This window comes from Mastigoproctus giganteus, chromosome 8 (assembly GCF_048544385.1).
Source record: "Mastigoproctus giganteus isolate SK-2022 chromosome 8, ASM4854438v1, whole genome shotgun sequence".
Classification (NCBI taxonomy): Eukaryota; Metazoa; Arthropoda; class Arachnida; order Uropygi; family Thelyphonidae; genus Mastigoproctus; species Mastigoproctus giganteus.
The window spans coordinates 21,390,989-21,407,609 of record NC_143582.1 but is presented as its reverse complement, the minus strand read 5'-3'; the positions used below and the strand labels follow the sequence as shown (position 1 = coordinate 21,407,609).

General features: G+C 35.4%; 2 protein-coding genes across 2 annotated transcripts in view; one reads left to right on the top strand and one right to left on the bottom strand.

Moving 5' to 3' along the window:
- LOC150081330 (mitochondrial pyruvate carrier 2-like) overlaps window positions 1-14,257 on the top strand; it is a 29,774-nt gene extending 15,517 nt beyond the window's left edge. Inside the window, exons 3-5 of the mRNA XM_090379190.1 lie at window positions 563-647; window positions 4,217-4,328; window positions 14,038-14,257. Of these exons, the coding sequence (XP_090235316.1) occupies window positions 563-647; window positions 4,217-4,328; window positions 14,038-14,080 (240 nt within the window). The 3' untranslated portion in view covers window positions 14,081-14,257. The remainder of the gene's footprint in view (window positions 1-562; window positions 648-4,216; window positions 4,329-14,037) is intronic.
- LOC150081329 (EEF1A lysine methyltransferase 1) overlaps window positions 14,169-16,621 on the bottom strand; it is a 39,550-nt gene continuing 37,097 nt past the window's right edge. Inside the window, exon 5 of the mRNA XM_090379189.1 lies at window positions 14,169-14,360. Within this exon, the coding sequence (XP_090235315.1) occupies window positions 14,218-14,360 (143 nt within the window). The 3' untranslated portion in view covers window positions 14,169-14,217. The remainder of the gene's footprint in view (window positions 14,361-16,621) is intronic.

Sequence of the window (16,621 nt, the reverse complement as noted above, 5' to 3'; positions counted from 1 at the left end):
AATGGTAGTGTTTGTCTCTTGTTGTGACATCATAAACATTATCAACAAAAGAGATCCAGCAGCAAATTATTTTTTTCACCTGCAGCTGTAAATCCTGTGTACAGTTGGAGATGAACTGCAGTGCCACCATAATGAGCTGGAAACAACAAAGATAAGTTTGCATCAGAAGTATTTGAGCTTCCCAGAGTAAAGACCTACTCATTGCCAACCTTTGAACCTTTTCAAGAGTCTCTTTTTTTTTTTTTTTTTTTTTTTTTTTGTTTAGGTGCATTCTTTCATAACATGAGATGTATGATTCTTTTCTGTGCAAGCTTAGGTTTTCCATTATGGTTGTGCACAAAATTGATGCGTTTGTACGATTTGTATGTGGTTACATTAGATAATAAAACAAAAATTATGAATGAACTAAGATTGCAACTAACATTCCTTTTTCCTGGTTTTTTACTAAAATACAGATTTTAGTAGTAATTAGTACAGTGCCGTTTATTAACATCAGTATTTTAAGTAATAATGAAGTGTGATTTTCAAAGAATATAAATAAAATTTTAACATTATTTCACAGGGACTTGTAATAGCAGGGATTGGTGATCTTGCAAGGCCAGCAGAAAAACTTAGCCCAACACAGTCAACAGCATTAGCTGCAACTGGTAAATTAGCTTTATATTTGATAAATAATTATTATTGAAGTTTGCTTATTTGTTTGTAAATTTAAATTTTTTTCTGTTAGAAGTTAACACTTTAATATTCTCAAATTAGTATGTAATAATTTAGTAAGGTTATTTTACATACAGTTTCAACAATTATACTATATTTTTAAATTGCTGTTTCTGTACCTCTTCCCCTGTAATTTGAATTTATGGCCACTAGTTCTAATTCATTTATAATCCAGAAAATTTTGCTTTTGTTTTATACCCCCCCCCCTAGGTACCTAGTTACCAAGCTCTCTAACCACATATTAGAAGTCTTTATTCATATGGGCACCCATTTGCCAGTCTTACTAGGTGTGTGCCAATCTTTGGACCTTTTGAAGAAACTCAGTATCTTTTTTTAGGTGTTGTCTCCATGCTTCAACAGAATACTCCAAAAGTGGAGTCTTACAGTTGCTTTATACAGCATTATCATGACCTCACTATCTATACAAAGAAGGCCTCCGTAGCTGTAGGTCAGGAGCAGGAATGCAGTAGTGCATGCTCTTTGAGTAGACCGAATTTCAAGTCCCTGCTGCTAAATACGGTCAATCTGCCAACCAGTGTGGCAGATTATGGTCCATTTCCCTCAACATGAATTGTTGAGGAGGCTTCCATCCTGCAGTGGGTTTGATAATGGCTGCAGTTTTATATGTACAAACAAATTTTCGATAACTAATAGAACCATGGTGCCCTCTAACTTGGTTCAGTCAAGTAGTTAACCATGGTATGGTATCCATTTCTCTGATAACTTCACATTCACCAATGTCATAATCTCCAAATTTTATCTCTACCATTTTTAATGTAACTCCTCCATTTGTATAAATCATTTTGGTATTATTTCCCAAATGTAAGACTGTATTCTGCGGTATTAAAATATAGCTGCCAATTTTCTAAACCTCTTTCAAGCCTGTAGGTTGCTCTGAAGAAGCACTGCTTGAAACTGGTCATTAACCACTCTAATCATAATCTGCAAATTGTTGCATAACCACTGTATTCTTTTGTTAATGTAATTTTAGAAAATCAGAAACAACAGTACTCTCAGTGCTGATCGAAGGAGACCCCCCCCCCTCACTTCTAACTGGGTGGAGTGGGAGAATGTTTGAAATTGTTATTTTACAACATTGTATTGAATTGTTATGACATCACATAAAGTTATATAATGTTATAAATGTTTCACTGTAAAATATCAGATGTGCTACTTACAACAATTTTTTTGAAAAATTTATTGTTTTAGAATCTTAAAATTGCTTTATACAGTAGGAATATGACTGCTCCACATAAAATACAAATCCCTTAGATACATATATGATGTAGTAATGAAATTTCAAGGGAAGTTATATATTGGAAGCTGCATTATTCTAAATATTTGATAGCTATAAACAAGTCTGCTGGATGCTTTCTCGTGTACCTCCTTATGGAGCATCTGCTGATGATAAGTTTAAAGTTATAGAAAAGTTTGACATCCAGCTCGCACACAGAGCATGTTTAGGTAGTTGGAGAAGCATGTTTAGAACAGTTGGAACCTTAAAACACTATGAGATTTTAGGCCCCCCACCTTACTGCAAAATTTAGAGGTGTACGTAATGTAGTTGAGGAAGGATGTTATTACATGGTCCATGTGACATAAGTCTTTTTTCTTTCATAGAAAGTATACCCCTAGGATTTGAGAAAAATGAACCGAACCAACCATCTATGTGTTACAAATATGCAACTGTGTTCACACTAGAAGTAAACAGATCAATGAAATATAGTAATGGGTTGAAGTATTGAGCTTAGCAACTTCCAGCTGAGAGTTATCATAGGATGCTGTGTTAGCAATCAATCTGTTCATGCCATTGCAGCACCTGAGATCAACTGTGGCTGACAAAATCAAATGGAAACATCACAGTACTACCACAGCTGGGAAATGTTCCTTTAGACCAGAAATTGGCTGAAAGAGACCAAAGGGTGCTCAGAAGAGTGGTGCATAGATCATTCCAGTTCTCAAATAGTGTGAACGAAGAGTTCAGAGAAGTCATAGAAACTGATATTTGCAAAGGACAATATGCAGGGAGTTGCATACCATTGGATTTTATGGAAGAGATGAAATGCCCAGCATTGATTTGCCTGGTGCACATCCCATCACAACTGATCCTGGAACTTTGCAAATACTGTGTTTGAATCAAGTGGATGCCTGGAAAATATTATATGCCGGAATGTTTTTGAAGCACTGTTGCCAAACCTATGAAGTTTGGCAACAGTGCTGTTACTGTCTTGATAGTGAAGCATTCAATTTAGGAATGCAAAGGGCTAGTAACAAAATAGTCCAAAACATTAAATATAATTTAAAATAAAGTGTTCATTGAACTTCGTAAATAGAGTGGGCAGAAAACTATGATATAACTGTGGAAGCATGATGTATTATACGGTATAAATATATTACATTCATGTTGCTTATTCACTTCATTTCTATAATCTTCCTCCAGACTGGTGGCACCTCCATAGCCAGGTGGGCAGGAGCGGCAGTGCGTAGCACACGCTTCTTGATTAGACCGGGGTTCAAGCCCATGACCACCAAATACGGAAAGGTCAGGGAATGACCACCGCATATCCCCGGAGCAATATGGCCTTAGTTGCTAATGCTTCTAAAAAACAAATAAAAACAACAACCTCCAGACTGTACTAATTGTACAGGAGAAATATATTTCCCATAGCGAAAATATAAATGTGGAAGAAGAAAAGCAGCAGGTGTTGTTAATGAAATTGGACAAAGAAAGAAAGAGGAGCTAGTGGTGACATTTAAAAATATGCAATTTCCGATTTTTGCAGATGACAATAAAGTGATTTCAAGCTATATCCTTTTGTAGTGAACTCTCCTAACAAAAACAAATTATGAAATCAAAAGCAGCATGCTCTCAGTGCTAGTGTGAAAGGTGACTGTACAGGATACATTTTCAAGCATCTTCTTTTTACCAACTCGAAAGCATTCATTTAGAAAACATTCCTTTCATTCATTTTGAAATCATTCCTTTAGAAAACTGTCTGTCACTTATTGTTGATAATACTCCAGTTACAGTACTCCTAAAAACTGGAGTAAGCAAGTGTATTAATAGAGGAGATTGTGCACTTGATAGTAGCAGGATTCCTCGTCATATGATTAATTTATCTTATCTTTGTTACCATTGCTGAAAAGGGGGGCTGCCTTCTTTCCTTTGAAAGTGGATAAATATTTGGTGGATATTTACAACTATATATAAAGAAAGAAGTGTAGAAAAAAAAAAAAGGACACATTTATATGAAGTTTTTTACTTGTTTACTGATGTACAATAGCAAAAATATGAATGTGGAAGAAGACTGAATTACACCGACATAATTTTGTTGGTGTAATTCAGTCTTCTTCCCACAGGTGTTCCTAAATTCAGTAATTTAGGAATTACTATGTTATGACAGTTTAAGAAGTTTATTTTACATAGTTAATTTTTTATTACCTTTTACAAGAAAAATATTTCTTATATGTGTATCAGCTTTTTTTTTTATCCTCATATTAGGTATTATCTGGTCACGATATTCAATGGTTATTATCCCAAAAAACTGGAATCTGTTCAGTGTAAATATATTTGTGGCTTTAACTGGACTCTATCAGTTGTACCGTATATATCAGTACGTATTTTTTTTAAATCTATTTATATATATTATTTGCATAAAATAGTCAAGGAGTATAATTTTCATCATTCAGGGATGGTACTTGTATTTTGTTTTTCTTACAAAATATTAGTTAAAAACATACTAAATTACCAAAAAACAATATTTTTGGTAAAAATTTTAGATTTATGTTAAACCTTTCTTTCTGAAAAACTTTTTAGTGGACAAATAGTTGTTGATTAGAAGGGGGAAAGCTAATGTGTGATGTACATTGCAAAAAAACAATTAGGGAATATCACTACTGATTATAACAGGTTTATCAATGATTCCTATACATCTATACAATTTTTTGTAGCAAAGAATAAATATACAAAAAATTGTACAAACAACATGTAAATTAGTTGTGCAGCAGTGAATGTAACCCTGTTGGTGACATTCATTGCTGCACAACTAATTTGCATGTTATTTGTACAATTTTTTTGTACAAACTCAATCCATTTAAAGTCTTTTAAGGCTTTAAATGGATTGAGTCTTAATTGTGATGGTATTCTTACTCATACTTGGACAACATACAAAAGGGAGCATAAATTTAAATTGAAAAAGGATGGCTGGGAGATAGATATGCAAAAATTTGCTTTAAGTCAAGGAGTTATTGATTGTTGTAAAAGTGAATAGTTTAAATAAATTTAAGGAAGAATTAGACATATTATTAGAAGGGATAGACAGAGGAGGTGGGTAATTTTTTTTTTTTTTTTTTTTTTGAATGGCCATTAGTAGACTATATGCTAATCAAACTGTAGAATCAATTCTAAGAATTTGGAACAGCATAAAAAAGATGCAAAAATGCATATCCTCCCTCTCTACTCCTTCAAGTTATCTTTGCCAAAGAGAGCTTTTATGCTCTTTAACCACAATGTACTGTAAGGCCCACACAGACTGTGCTGAATAACATAGTTTGAATGGGTTATTTAGCTAGGAACCTAATTCTCAGTGAGTTCTGATCTGGTAAGAATGTGGAACTTTTGCCAACCCTTCTCTCATGCAGGAATAGTGCACATATGAATGGAGAGTACATTTGGAGAACACAAATATGTTCTAAAAGATTATTCTTCAAGAATTATCCATCGTTGTACAGGAATAACACCAGTTTTATGAGATGGAAAAATGGTCTGAAAGGCATCAGCCCATTTGTGGTTTCGTGAACTTTTGTAACTAAGAAAGAAACACTGACAGTTTAAGGTAGAAAGTACAATCCTGAGGCCCATAGGTCATAGGAACTGAAGAAAGCTTAAATATAATGTCCTCTGCATTAAATTTTGCAGAGGACATTATATTTAAGCCATTAGGGGATGCTGTGTTCTCTCCAGTAACACTGGCATGTTACTGACAGCTCTCTGGCATGTTCTCTTTAGAAATGAGCAAAACTCTTCACATAGTCAACCTGAAGTAACTAAGTAACTTTTAATTGGATAACATCACCCATTAGGCAAATTGTTTATCCATTAAAAAATTGAGGCACTGCTGTGACTGGTTTTGGAATTTATTGATTCCTTCATTGGACAACAGGTATCCCTATTAGCGACTTTGTGTTGGACAGTGAACAGATGTATCAAATCTAAATGAGAAGCCAAGCAGTAAGTCAGAAGAAAACTTCTGATTGGGTCCCATTATTTATGTTACATGCACATTAAACCCCTATAGAACAGCTGCATGAGGCCAATATTATATAATTAATAAAAGGGGGCCTGTTTAAAATGCAGGTTATATGAAACAGCATTAAATATAATGCTTCTTTGATAATTCTTGCAGTCACCTGTCAGGAGGCAGGTGTCCAGTGATAGTGACAGCACTTGGACATGTGCTCTTTAGAAATGGCTATAACTGTCCACATAGTTAACCTAAAGTGACTATTATCACTCTTAATCAGATAACATCGCCCATTAGGAAAATCTGTTGTTCATTTTACAAACCTGAAGTATTACTCTGACTGGTTTTGTAAGATTTATTCAGATCTACCACTTGTCTACGCTTTTAGATTCAGTGCATCCATTCATTGCTCAACACAAGGTCACTAATAAGGCTACAGCTCTCCAATGATGAAACCAATAAGTTCTGAAACCAGTCAACAGTTCCTTGAATTTTTAATGGGTGATGTTATCGAATTAAAAGTGATATTAGTTACGTCAGGTACGTAAAGGGCAGGCATTTGTGAACAACCCACACCCAGTTGAAGAACACCATCATTATGTTAATTTTATGAAAACCCCAAACACGAAAGGTATCAAAACCTATAGTACTTAGTACCGTGCATGGGTTGAAGGAGAAGTATGGGGGGAGTGGGATGCCGGAAACTTTGCTCTAGAGACTAAACATGGGTTTAACCACTTTAAGCCTCCAATAAGCAAAGTGGTGGTATTTCACCGGTTGATGAAAGTCATCTACCACCTTAGTTTACCAACATTCCCCAGGACATACTTCACTATGTCACTAAAAATGTGATATCAGATTCAAGCATATTTAGCATAGAATGGCAAGCACTTCCAACATCAACCTAATTGTGTTCCCACAGGCATAACAAAAGTTATGTAATTATATAGGTTCGGTAACTTTATATATACAATAACTGTTTAAGGGGAAAAGTCCTTCGATTTTCATAAATGGCTTTATGCTGCCTGCATTTTCTTTGATAATTAGCCTAATATAAACAACCTAGTAAAAACAACACATCAGTTTTATTGTGGAATGAAATCTCAAAATATCTCCTAGTTGTTTAGAGCAGTTTGTCAACAACATCAGAAGGTTGTTGGACTTGTAATAATAAATTCTAAATGAAAAATAAATAGGTAAAGTTTAGTTTAATCTTTTGATTTGTTTTTTTTGTGTGCTTCATTGGAGAAAACGTTTGCTAATCAAATTTCATTTAAGAACCATATGAAATGGTTTCTGGAGTGGCCGTAGAAATCAAGAAAAAAATTGTTGGCACTGTTAGTACTGATGATACAAATTGAGCCAGTATTCTTGCATATATACTGCTTAATTCCTTGTTAGGCTGAGGTGCCATTAATCTTCCATTAAAATTGAGCCAATAACCGACTTTCTATAAATATACTATAGCCATCTCAGAATGGACAATTTTTCGATAGGATCAGAAAGTGTCACTTGTAGTTGAGTGTTAAAAAGAGATGAAAAGAGAACTTAAAAACAAAAATAAGAAAACAGTGTATAGACATAATAACACAAATTAATCAGGTAATGATATTGTCCAGTCAATATCCCAGATATTGACTGGAATTTGTGGGTTGGTCACTCACACACTAACAAGGCTTTTGTGGATTTATTGCATGATTGTTTTCTACATCAGCATGTTCGGGAGGCAACTAGAGGGAGTAATACTCTTGATTTGATTATCAGTAGTGATTCTTCATGCATTAAGAATCTGCAGATAGAGGAACCACTAGGTGGCAGTGATCACAGTGTGCTGAAGTGGGATTTACTCAAAGAGGTAACTACCATCAGGGGTAAAGGGAAGGGTTATTGCTTTCGTAAAGGCAACTACGATGGTCTGAGACAGTATTTAAATTCTATACAGTGGGACCAACTGATGATGTTACCAACAACAAATTCAAAATGGGAAGCATTCAAAGAACTTATCTTGGAAGCTACTAGGCTTTACATACCAACTAAGAAATATTGTTCAAGATTTAGGCCTAAATGGATGTCAGATGAACTAATGAGACATATGGCAGTGAAGAAAAATGCTTGGGATACATATAAATTAACACGTGACACAGAAGCCTATGATAGATATAAGTTGATCTGTAACCAAGTTACAAAGGAGGTTAGGCAGGCGACGGCAGATTACGAGAAATCTTTGGCAAGGGGTGCAAAGAAACACAGCAAAGAGTTCTTTACTTATGTAAACTCTAGAAGGAAGGGGATGAATCAGATTGGTCCACTTGATCTCAATGGTTCAAATGTTGATGATCCTGCTCAGGTAGCTAACAAACTAAATGAATATTTTGCATCGACATTCACACATGAGGAGTTATTCAGCGAGGGGAATGCCAGAGGTTATTCAACTATGGCAGTAAGCTAGATAATCTTGTAATAACTGAGAGTAACGTGGAGGAGAAATTGTTGAAGATAAACACAAGAAAGGCACCTGGGGTGGATGGGATCTATCCAGTTATATAAAGGAGGCAGCAAAGAAAGTAAGCAAACCCTTAGCCATAATTATGAGAGCTTCCTTGGACTCAGGGGAGGTACCCATAGACTGCAGATGTGCAAATGTGACCCCAATTCACAAAGGAGGATCAAAGGCTGACACAAGTAATTATAGACCTGTGAGTTTAACTTCTGTTCCAGGAAAATTAATGGAGGCACTGGTTAAAGAAGCACTGCAGGATCATCTAGACAAGACTTCAGTTATAGCTCGGACACAGCATGGTTTTGTTAAGGGAAAAGTCTTGCCTGACCAATTTGATTGGATACTATGATGCAGTCACAAAAGAACTGGATGCAGGGAATAACTTTGATATTATATACTTGAATCTTAGAAAGGCTTTTGATACTGTTGCACATGGAAGACTGCTGCACAAATTGGAGCAGTGTGGCATTGGAGGCAAATTGCTGCTATGGGTAATGGGGTGGTTGAGGGGGAGAAGACAGAGAGTGGTAATCAATGGACACTGCTCATCGTGGACTAATGTTATCAGTGGAGTCCCTCAGGGTTCAGTGTTGGGTCTATTATTGTTTTCTGTATTTATAAATAATATTGATGATGATATATCAAGCTTAATGTCCAAGTTTTCAGACGATACAAAAGTTGGCAGGGTTGTTAAGGACACTACTGATGCTATGCTGCTGCAACAGGATCTGGAAAGCTCTTGAGCAGATGGGCTGAGAGGTGGCAAATGAAGTTTAACATTGACAAATGTAAAGTACAGTAATACCCCGAAGTTACGCGATAGGTGGGTCCGACGAAAATCGCGTAAGTCGGGGTACAACTTTGCATATAAATACATATAAATTTTGCTTAATTGGGACCAAGGACTAACAAAAACACTAGTTTAGAAGAAAAATATTAATAAAATTGCAGTTCTTTATACATATTAATACAAAATATGTATTAAAAAAACAAATGACTTACGTAAAAAAGTTATTTCGATGTCGATGGCTTCATAAAATCTAACAAATTCGTCTGACGGCACAGCGCGTTCTTTTTTTCACGCAGAATTTTCTTCGTAGCAAGCTAATAATTTTTTTATTCCTTGCTTTGTAGCTATAACGCGTTCTTCGTTGGAGTCTATGTTTTCTAAAATTTTTAAGCCCTTTACAATTGAGCCCTTTTCAATTTTCAACCTGTCAAGTTTGCAATTGTCATATGCTTTTCGCCGTTGCTTCATTTAGGCCTGTAGCATGTGCAATATCACATGGTCTTTCATTTCGCTCAAAGCGTTTCACAATTTCATATTTTTTCTCTATCGACAGAGGCGGACTGGCCATAAGCCTTGCCGGGGAAACCCCGGTGGGCCGGTGTGATTTTTGGCCATAAACCATAGTATGAGGCCACTATAAATTTTCCCAGGTAAGAATTTTTGATCCAGTCCGCCTCTGTTTATCGATAATTGCTTTTCTTTTTCTCTCTGAATCTGCAGTGTCTTCACCAGGACGCTTCTTTTTCACACCTTTTAATTAAGTATTTTACTCATTTTTAGGGAATAAAGCACAATTACAAAACAAGGAGGCACGCTTGATACACATAAACAAAGCTGCGTGCATGTAGCAACTGAAACAACACCATAAAGGCAGAGATACACTATTAACACCTCACATTTCTAGGGGTTACTACCATAAAACAATAAAAATCCAGTTGCGTTTCTGCTAGTGAAATCTGTTATAAACTGGTAGTAAACTCGATCTAATTGCATTTGCGATTATACCGATAGCTGGAATTGTGTTGGTTTTTACGTTATTATGGTGAAATGTGTTTCCCCTTCACTGATATAAAAAACATAAAAGCAGCAAAGTTGAATTTTGTTCATCTTTCGCTCTCATTCTCCGCCGTCGCACCGTATATCGATAACATATGAAAAACGACCTTGAAGATAGTGGGCGGCAGCGTTGCCAAACGAAAAAATCAAGAACCGCGTAACTCCGAGTTCGCGTAAGTAGTAGTAGTAGTAGTAGTAGTAGTAGTAGTGGCACTTGATGCAAGAAAGCAAGTGTAGGAGCTTATGCAGCATCAGCCAAAAAAAAAAAAAAAAAATCACACCATACCCTCCAATTGCCTGTCCAGTTCCTCCTTAAATTTATTTAACCTATCAACTTCCACAACGACAGATGGAAGTTTGTTCCAGCAATTAACCACCCGCTGGCTAAAGGCAAATTTCCGCACATCTATTCTACATCTATCCTTTCTTAATTTGAACTTATGTCCCCGTAGGTTCGTATTCTGAACAAGTGGGAGGATCCCATCAGAATTCAGCGTGCTCAACCCATTCAAGGCCTTATAGACCTCAATCAGATCACCGCGCAGGTGCCTAGTCTCCAGCCACTGCAATTTGCAGAACTTAAGCCTCTCTTGGTAAGAGGATCCCTTCATTCCCCTCACCAATCGTGTTGCTCTTCTCTGTACACGCTCAAGCAAATCTACATCCTTCCTAAAATGAGGCCTCCAGACCTGTACGCAGTACTCAAGGCGTGGCCTGACCATTGCCTTATACAGAGGGACAATCACCTCCTTTTCCCTGCTAGCAAAATTCCTATATATCATTGACAAAACCCCATGACCTGCCCTAGCAGCCTGTCTACATTGCTCAGAAAACTTCATATCTGACTGCACAATTACTCCCAGGTCTTTTTCATTTTCTACCACCTTAAGTGTAGTACCACACAGTTGGTACGTTTCTCTGGGGTTACTTCTACCCATATGCAGTACTTTGCATTTGTCAAGGTTAAACTTCAGTTGCCACTTCTTAGCCCATCTGCCCAAATTATCTAGATCCTGTTGCAGTAGCACACTGCCATTACTGTCATTAACAACCCTGCCAACCTTCGTGTCATCTGCAAACTTCGACATTAAGCCTGATATACCTTCATCAATATCATTGATAAATATACAAAACAACAGTGGACCCAACACCGAACCCTGTGGGACTCCACTAATAACATTAGTCCACGAAGAGCAGCACCCATTGATTACCACCCTCTGTCTTCTCCCACTTAACCATCCTTTTATCCATTGTAGCAACTTACCCTTAATACCATTCTGCTCCAATTTGTACAGTAGTCTTCCATGCGCAACAGTGTCAAAAGCTTTCCTGAAATCCAAGTATATGATATCAAAATTATTTTTTGCATCCAGTTCCTTTGTGACCACATCATAATAACCAATCAAATTTGTCAGACAAGACTTTCCCTTAACAAACCCATGCTGTGTCTGAATTATTGCTGCAGTCTTGTCTAGATGATCCTGCACTGCATCTTAAGTCGGGGTATTACTGTATTACTTATGGGAAACAGCAACCTCAGAGCAACGTATCAACTCTGTGGTACTACACTGACAGTGGTAGAGAATGGAAAGGACCTGGGGGTAATTGTGCAGGCAGATATGAAGTTCTCGAGTAGTGCAGACGGGCTGCAAGAGTAGCTCATGGTGTCTTATCAATGATATACAGGAATTTTTCTAGCAGGGATAAGGAAGTGATTATTCCCTTGTACAAGGCAATGGTCAGGCCACACCTTGAGTACTGTATACAGGTCTGGAGGCCTCATTTCAAGAAGAATGTAGAGCTGCTGGAACGAGTACAGAGAAGGGCAACAAGATTAGTGAATGGAACAAAGGGTTGCTCTTACGAAGAAAGGCTTAAGTTTTGCAAATTACAGTGTCTGGAGACTAGGCACCGGCGAGGTGATCTGATAGAGGTGTATAAAGCCTTGAATGGTTTGAGCATGCTCAATGCTGATGGGATTCTGCCTCTTGCTCAGAAAAATCACCTGAGAGGGCATAAATTCAAATTGAGGAAAGACAGATGTAGGATAGATGTTCGGAAATTTGCCTTTAGCCATCGGGTAGTTGGATAGTGGAACAGACTTCCATCCCTTGTTGTTGAAGTTGATAGCCTAAATAAATCTAAGGCTCAGCTGGACAGGTATTTCGAACGAACGGAGGGATGAAGTGGAAGTTTTTTTTTTTTTTTTTCTGGCTGATGCTGCATAAGCTTGCTTTCTTGCATCATATGCCTCTACTAATGCTAATCAGAAAGCTGATATTGTGACATATGCTAAAATAAAAATTTACAGACTGCTAAAAAGTGTGGAATGTCTAAAAAAAAAGTATTGGTAGGATAAACTGAAAAATTTTAACTTGATAATGGAGTTGAAGGGCAGAATTCTTGCACATGCAGGTAACATGACTGTTTTTCTCTTCCACAACCTTTATTTGTATTTTAATCTATTATGCTTTATTGCATTTCACCTTATTTTACATTGCACTGTCTTTTTTTTTTTTTCAGTTATCTCCTTGCATCTATGAAATTATTTACTTCTAACTGTATTGTTGCTGTCATTTGGCAACTATTTTACAAACTTCCAACAATTACAGTTGCCACTCAATAAAAGCTTCAACTTCATATGGTATTCCATCATTCATATCAGTAAAGATATGAGTTTGCAGAGAAGTGTCTTTATTTAAGCAAACAAGACACAGACTTCCAGTGAAAGGAAACCAGAGGCAGTGGGAAAGGTTATGTAAAAGTCAGTTGCAATGACTAAAAGTAGCTTACAAACAAAAAAGTACTGTTGCTTGTAAGCTTACCAACTATGGTCAAATTCTGATATGCTAATACATTTACCCAATATATGAATATAGAAAAAGAGTTGGTTTGCCTTCTAGAACTTTGCCATAAAAAAAAATATAAATAAATAAATTTTGTTATTTTGTGTGACAGCTTTTGGCCTCCAACATATCATTAACCTGCTGTTGCTAATTTGGCATTTGACTGGCACACACCAGTTTTTTTTAATTTTTGTTAGTTTTTTAAATTTGTAAATGAAATCAAATCCTCTGATGTACTTTTGCCCAACGAATATCTAACTGGTTATACAGTATTTTTTGCTTTCATTTCAGCATACTATGAATTATTAATGAGACATTAAATTTTTGTTTGGCATTGTAACTGATGTCTTCAAAGCAACTCCCATTCCTACGTGACATCTGTGAGATACCAGTGACAGATGTCTAATCTTGTCATAGAGGTTTGATTTCATCAGCTAAACATGACAAAAATACAGATATTAATGTTGCATCTGCCAGATGCCATGCAAGCATTGTTGTTTCAGTCTGAGACAGTAGATCTTGAAAATTATAAAAAATATGATTAAAAACCTATTATTATTGATTTCTGCCATTTATTTCTGTTTATATTTTTAATGCATTTAGCAAATCATAATTAATAGAATCAAGTTTTCAATTCAATAAAAAAGCTGAAAATTAATTTTTTATTGTTAAAGAAAAAAAAGGGATGCCACACAAAAATCACATGAGGGTATGGGTGATGGAAAATTAAATTGATTCATATTTAGGTTATATTTCTTTTATAAATGTTAATCCTGAATTCTAAAGGTAGCTTATTCTCCAAGATTATAGTATAGTATATGAGAGTAGTTTTTAGGCAACATTCAGAAATGAATTTATGGTTAACATGTTTTTATTTATTTATTTCAGATATAGACAATCTATCAAGACGAATGCCCAAGAAACTACTTAATATCTCGCATGCTATAGAATTAATTAGTTGAAATTTAATGTAAGATGTAGGTACAAATTATGACACTGTAAATACAAGTTGAGTGGTGCAATATTGTTTATTTACAAACCTTGGATTGTTTTCTGTTACAAGAATTATTAGCTTGTTTCTTTACAATAAAAATCAAAATTATAATTAGTGTAGCATTTGAATTCATTTCCTAGTTTACATGCATGACTGGGTATAAATTTACTTGGTATAAGTCCCAGGTATTCTTTGGCGAAGTTCTCCATCACTGAACCTAAAAGAAAGCAATTTCATTTATATTTATATAGTTTACTTTTGAAACAACTTTTTCTGCATATGTTATAAGGAATTACATAAACTTAATTTGAACTTTATATGAAATAAAGAGCTCTGCCCACATTCAAACTTTAAGCAGCTGCTTTAAAAATCAGAATTTCATGGCAGTACCTCTGTATTAGTTGCACATATAAAATGAATAGTATGTAGGCAGCTGTGTTGTGGCTTGTGTGATAAGAAAAGGTTGTATAGACTCACTGTAATATGCCAGACCAAAAAGATGTAAAAAAAATTGTTGCATCTTTTTCTACAAGTGTTTGGTAACTAACTGCCAAATCATTCCACTTGTTTTGATTATGTATGGAGTAATAATGTATTTCAAGCACTGTGCTTCAATAATTTTGGGGACAGTTCTCTTAGCAGTCCCATTAAAAGATCTTAAACTGTGAATTTGTAGAGATGTCAGAACAGTTTATCAAAGGTGGCAATGATATTAAGCAGAAATATACAAAATGCTGTAAAATTAGAAAAAAGAAACACATTTTATTCACAACTTAGAAAAGTATTTTTCAAAACTGGTTGTTCCTTACCTGATGATGTAATGGCAATTCTTTTCCTGCTGAAATTTAGCTATGATTGGAATTTGTCTTTTTTTTTCCCCCAATTGTTACTCTTTTGCCTTTCTTTTTCATAGTTGGGTGAAAATAGATGTACATTCACATTTAGAATAGAGTATAATTCAGGCCCAACAGATACATAAAGGATTTTGAGTAATCATCCTTAAAAATACTAAGCAATACAAATTTTAACTAAATGAAAGCTCCCTGGTGCAGACATGTTTTAGTATCTTCTTGGTTTCTTTGCTATGAAAATTTTGAAACCTCTGAAGCCTTTCTTTTCTTTTATCACTTCTCTCCAAGAAGTGATAAAAGAAAGTAGTTTCCTGACCATAAGATGTACTTTTTTTTCCCCTTGGAAAATTGTTTCCTAAAATTCCCCTGTGACTTATTGTCCAAAGGTATACTGAGTATACCTTTGGACAATAATGTTTTTATCTCTAGCCAGGGCTAGAAAAAGTATGGTCAAAACATCCAGCTGAAAATGATAGCTTTTAATGTCTGACCCGTTCACTTGAAGTAACAAAAAAGGATGGTTGTGGAACTACTTATGCAGGTAGCTCTAAGTCCAGGAGACCTAACCAACTGCAGCCATTGGATAACTCTAATAAACAAATCTTATAACATTAGTGCATGAGGAGTGAATGACCAAGATAATGGTAAGTGTATAGTAGTGATGACAAATTTCTGTCATTCTACTATAATGAATTAAAAGCATTGTTCTACATTGACTTTTTTTCAGTAAGTATTTGTGAATCTTTGTTTTAGACATACAATAAAATATTTTTTCTCAAAATTTGCCTTCTAAAATGTGGGTGTGTTTTACGGCTAGGAAATATAGTACATAAGAATGCCATACACTTTATTGGCAGACTTGTTGCAGCCAAATATATTAAATAGCAAAGACAATTCTGAAACCATCAAACTCCCCATATCTTGTCGATCGCTCTCCAAAGCAGATATGAAAAGTGGAGTAGTCACAATTCTTTATATTTTTTCGAAATAAAACAACGATGGGATAAATCTCAGCGCCTAAAAGATCCATTTTTGGAAACACTGCACAACTTCAGCAATTGTATCCAATGTAATTTCATTCAAAACAGCTGTTGCTTTTGTCCTGCACAAAACCATTCCAACTCAGCATTAACACTTTGGATAAAAAAAAAAAAGTGCTGTGATGCTTGCTTTTTTCACTTGATGTTTTAATTTTAAGTAATTATAACAACCTTTTCACATTAAATCTTGACTATTATAAGCTAGGCCTATAATTCACAATTAAGAAATAATGAATACTACAGACAAACAATAAGGTACTAAGCAGCAAAGAACAATTCAGCTGTAAAATTAACAAAAAATAAACGCCTTCTCCATATATGAACATTAATTTTTTTTTTTTTTATTACCAGGTAAATGGTTGAATATACAGGGTGTCTCAAAAATACACGGCATAACTTCAGGAATGAGTTCCTCATATGTAGACAATAAAAATATTTTATATTAATATAGTTCTGGAAATGCTTGGTTCCTGAGTTATTAACCAGAATGTCTTAGCTCCTGCAGGTGATTTCCTTTATCACAATGAACTGACAGAATCTGGTGGTTTTTCATTCCGACCATGTACTCAAATCAAGAGCAAGCAGAT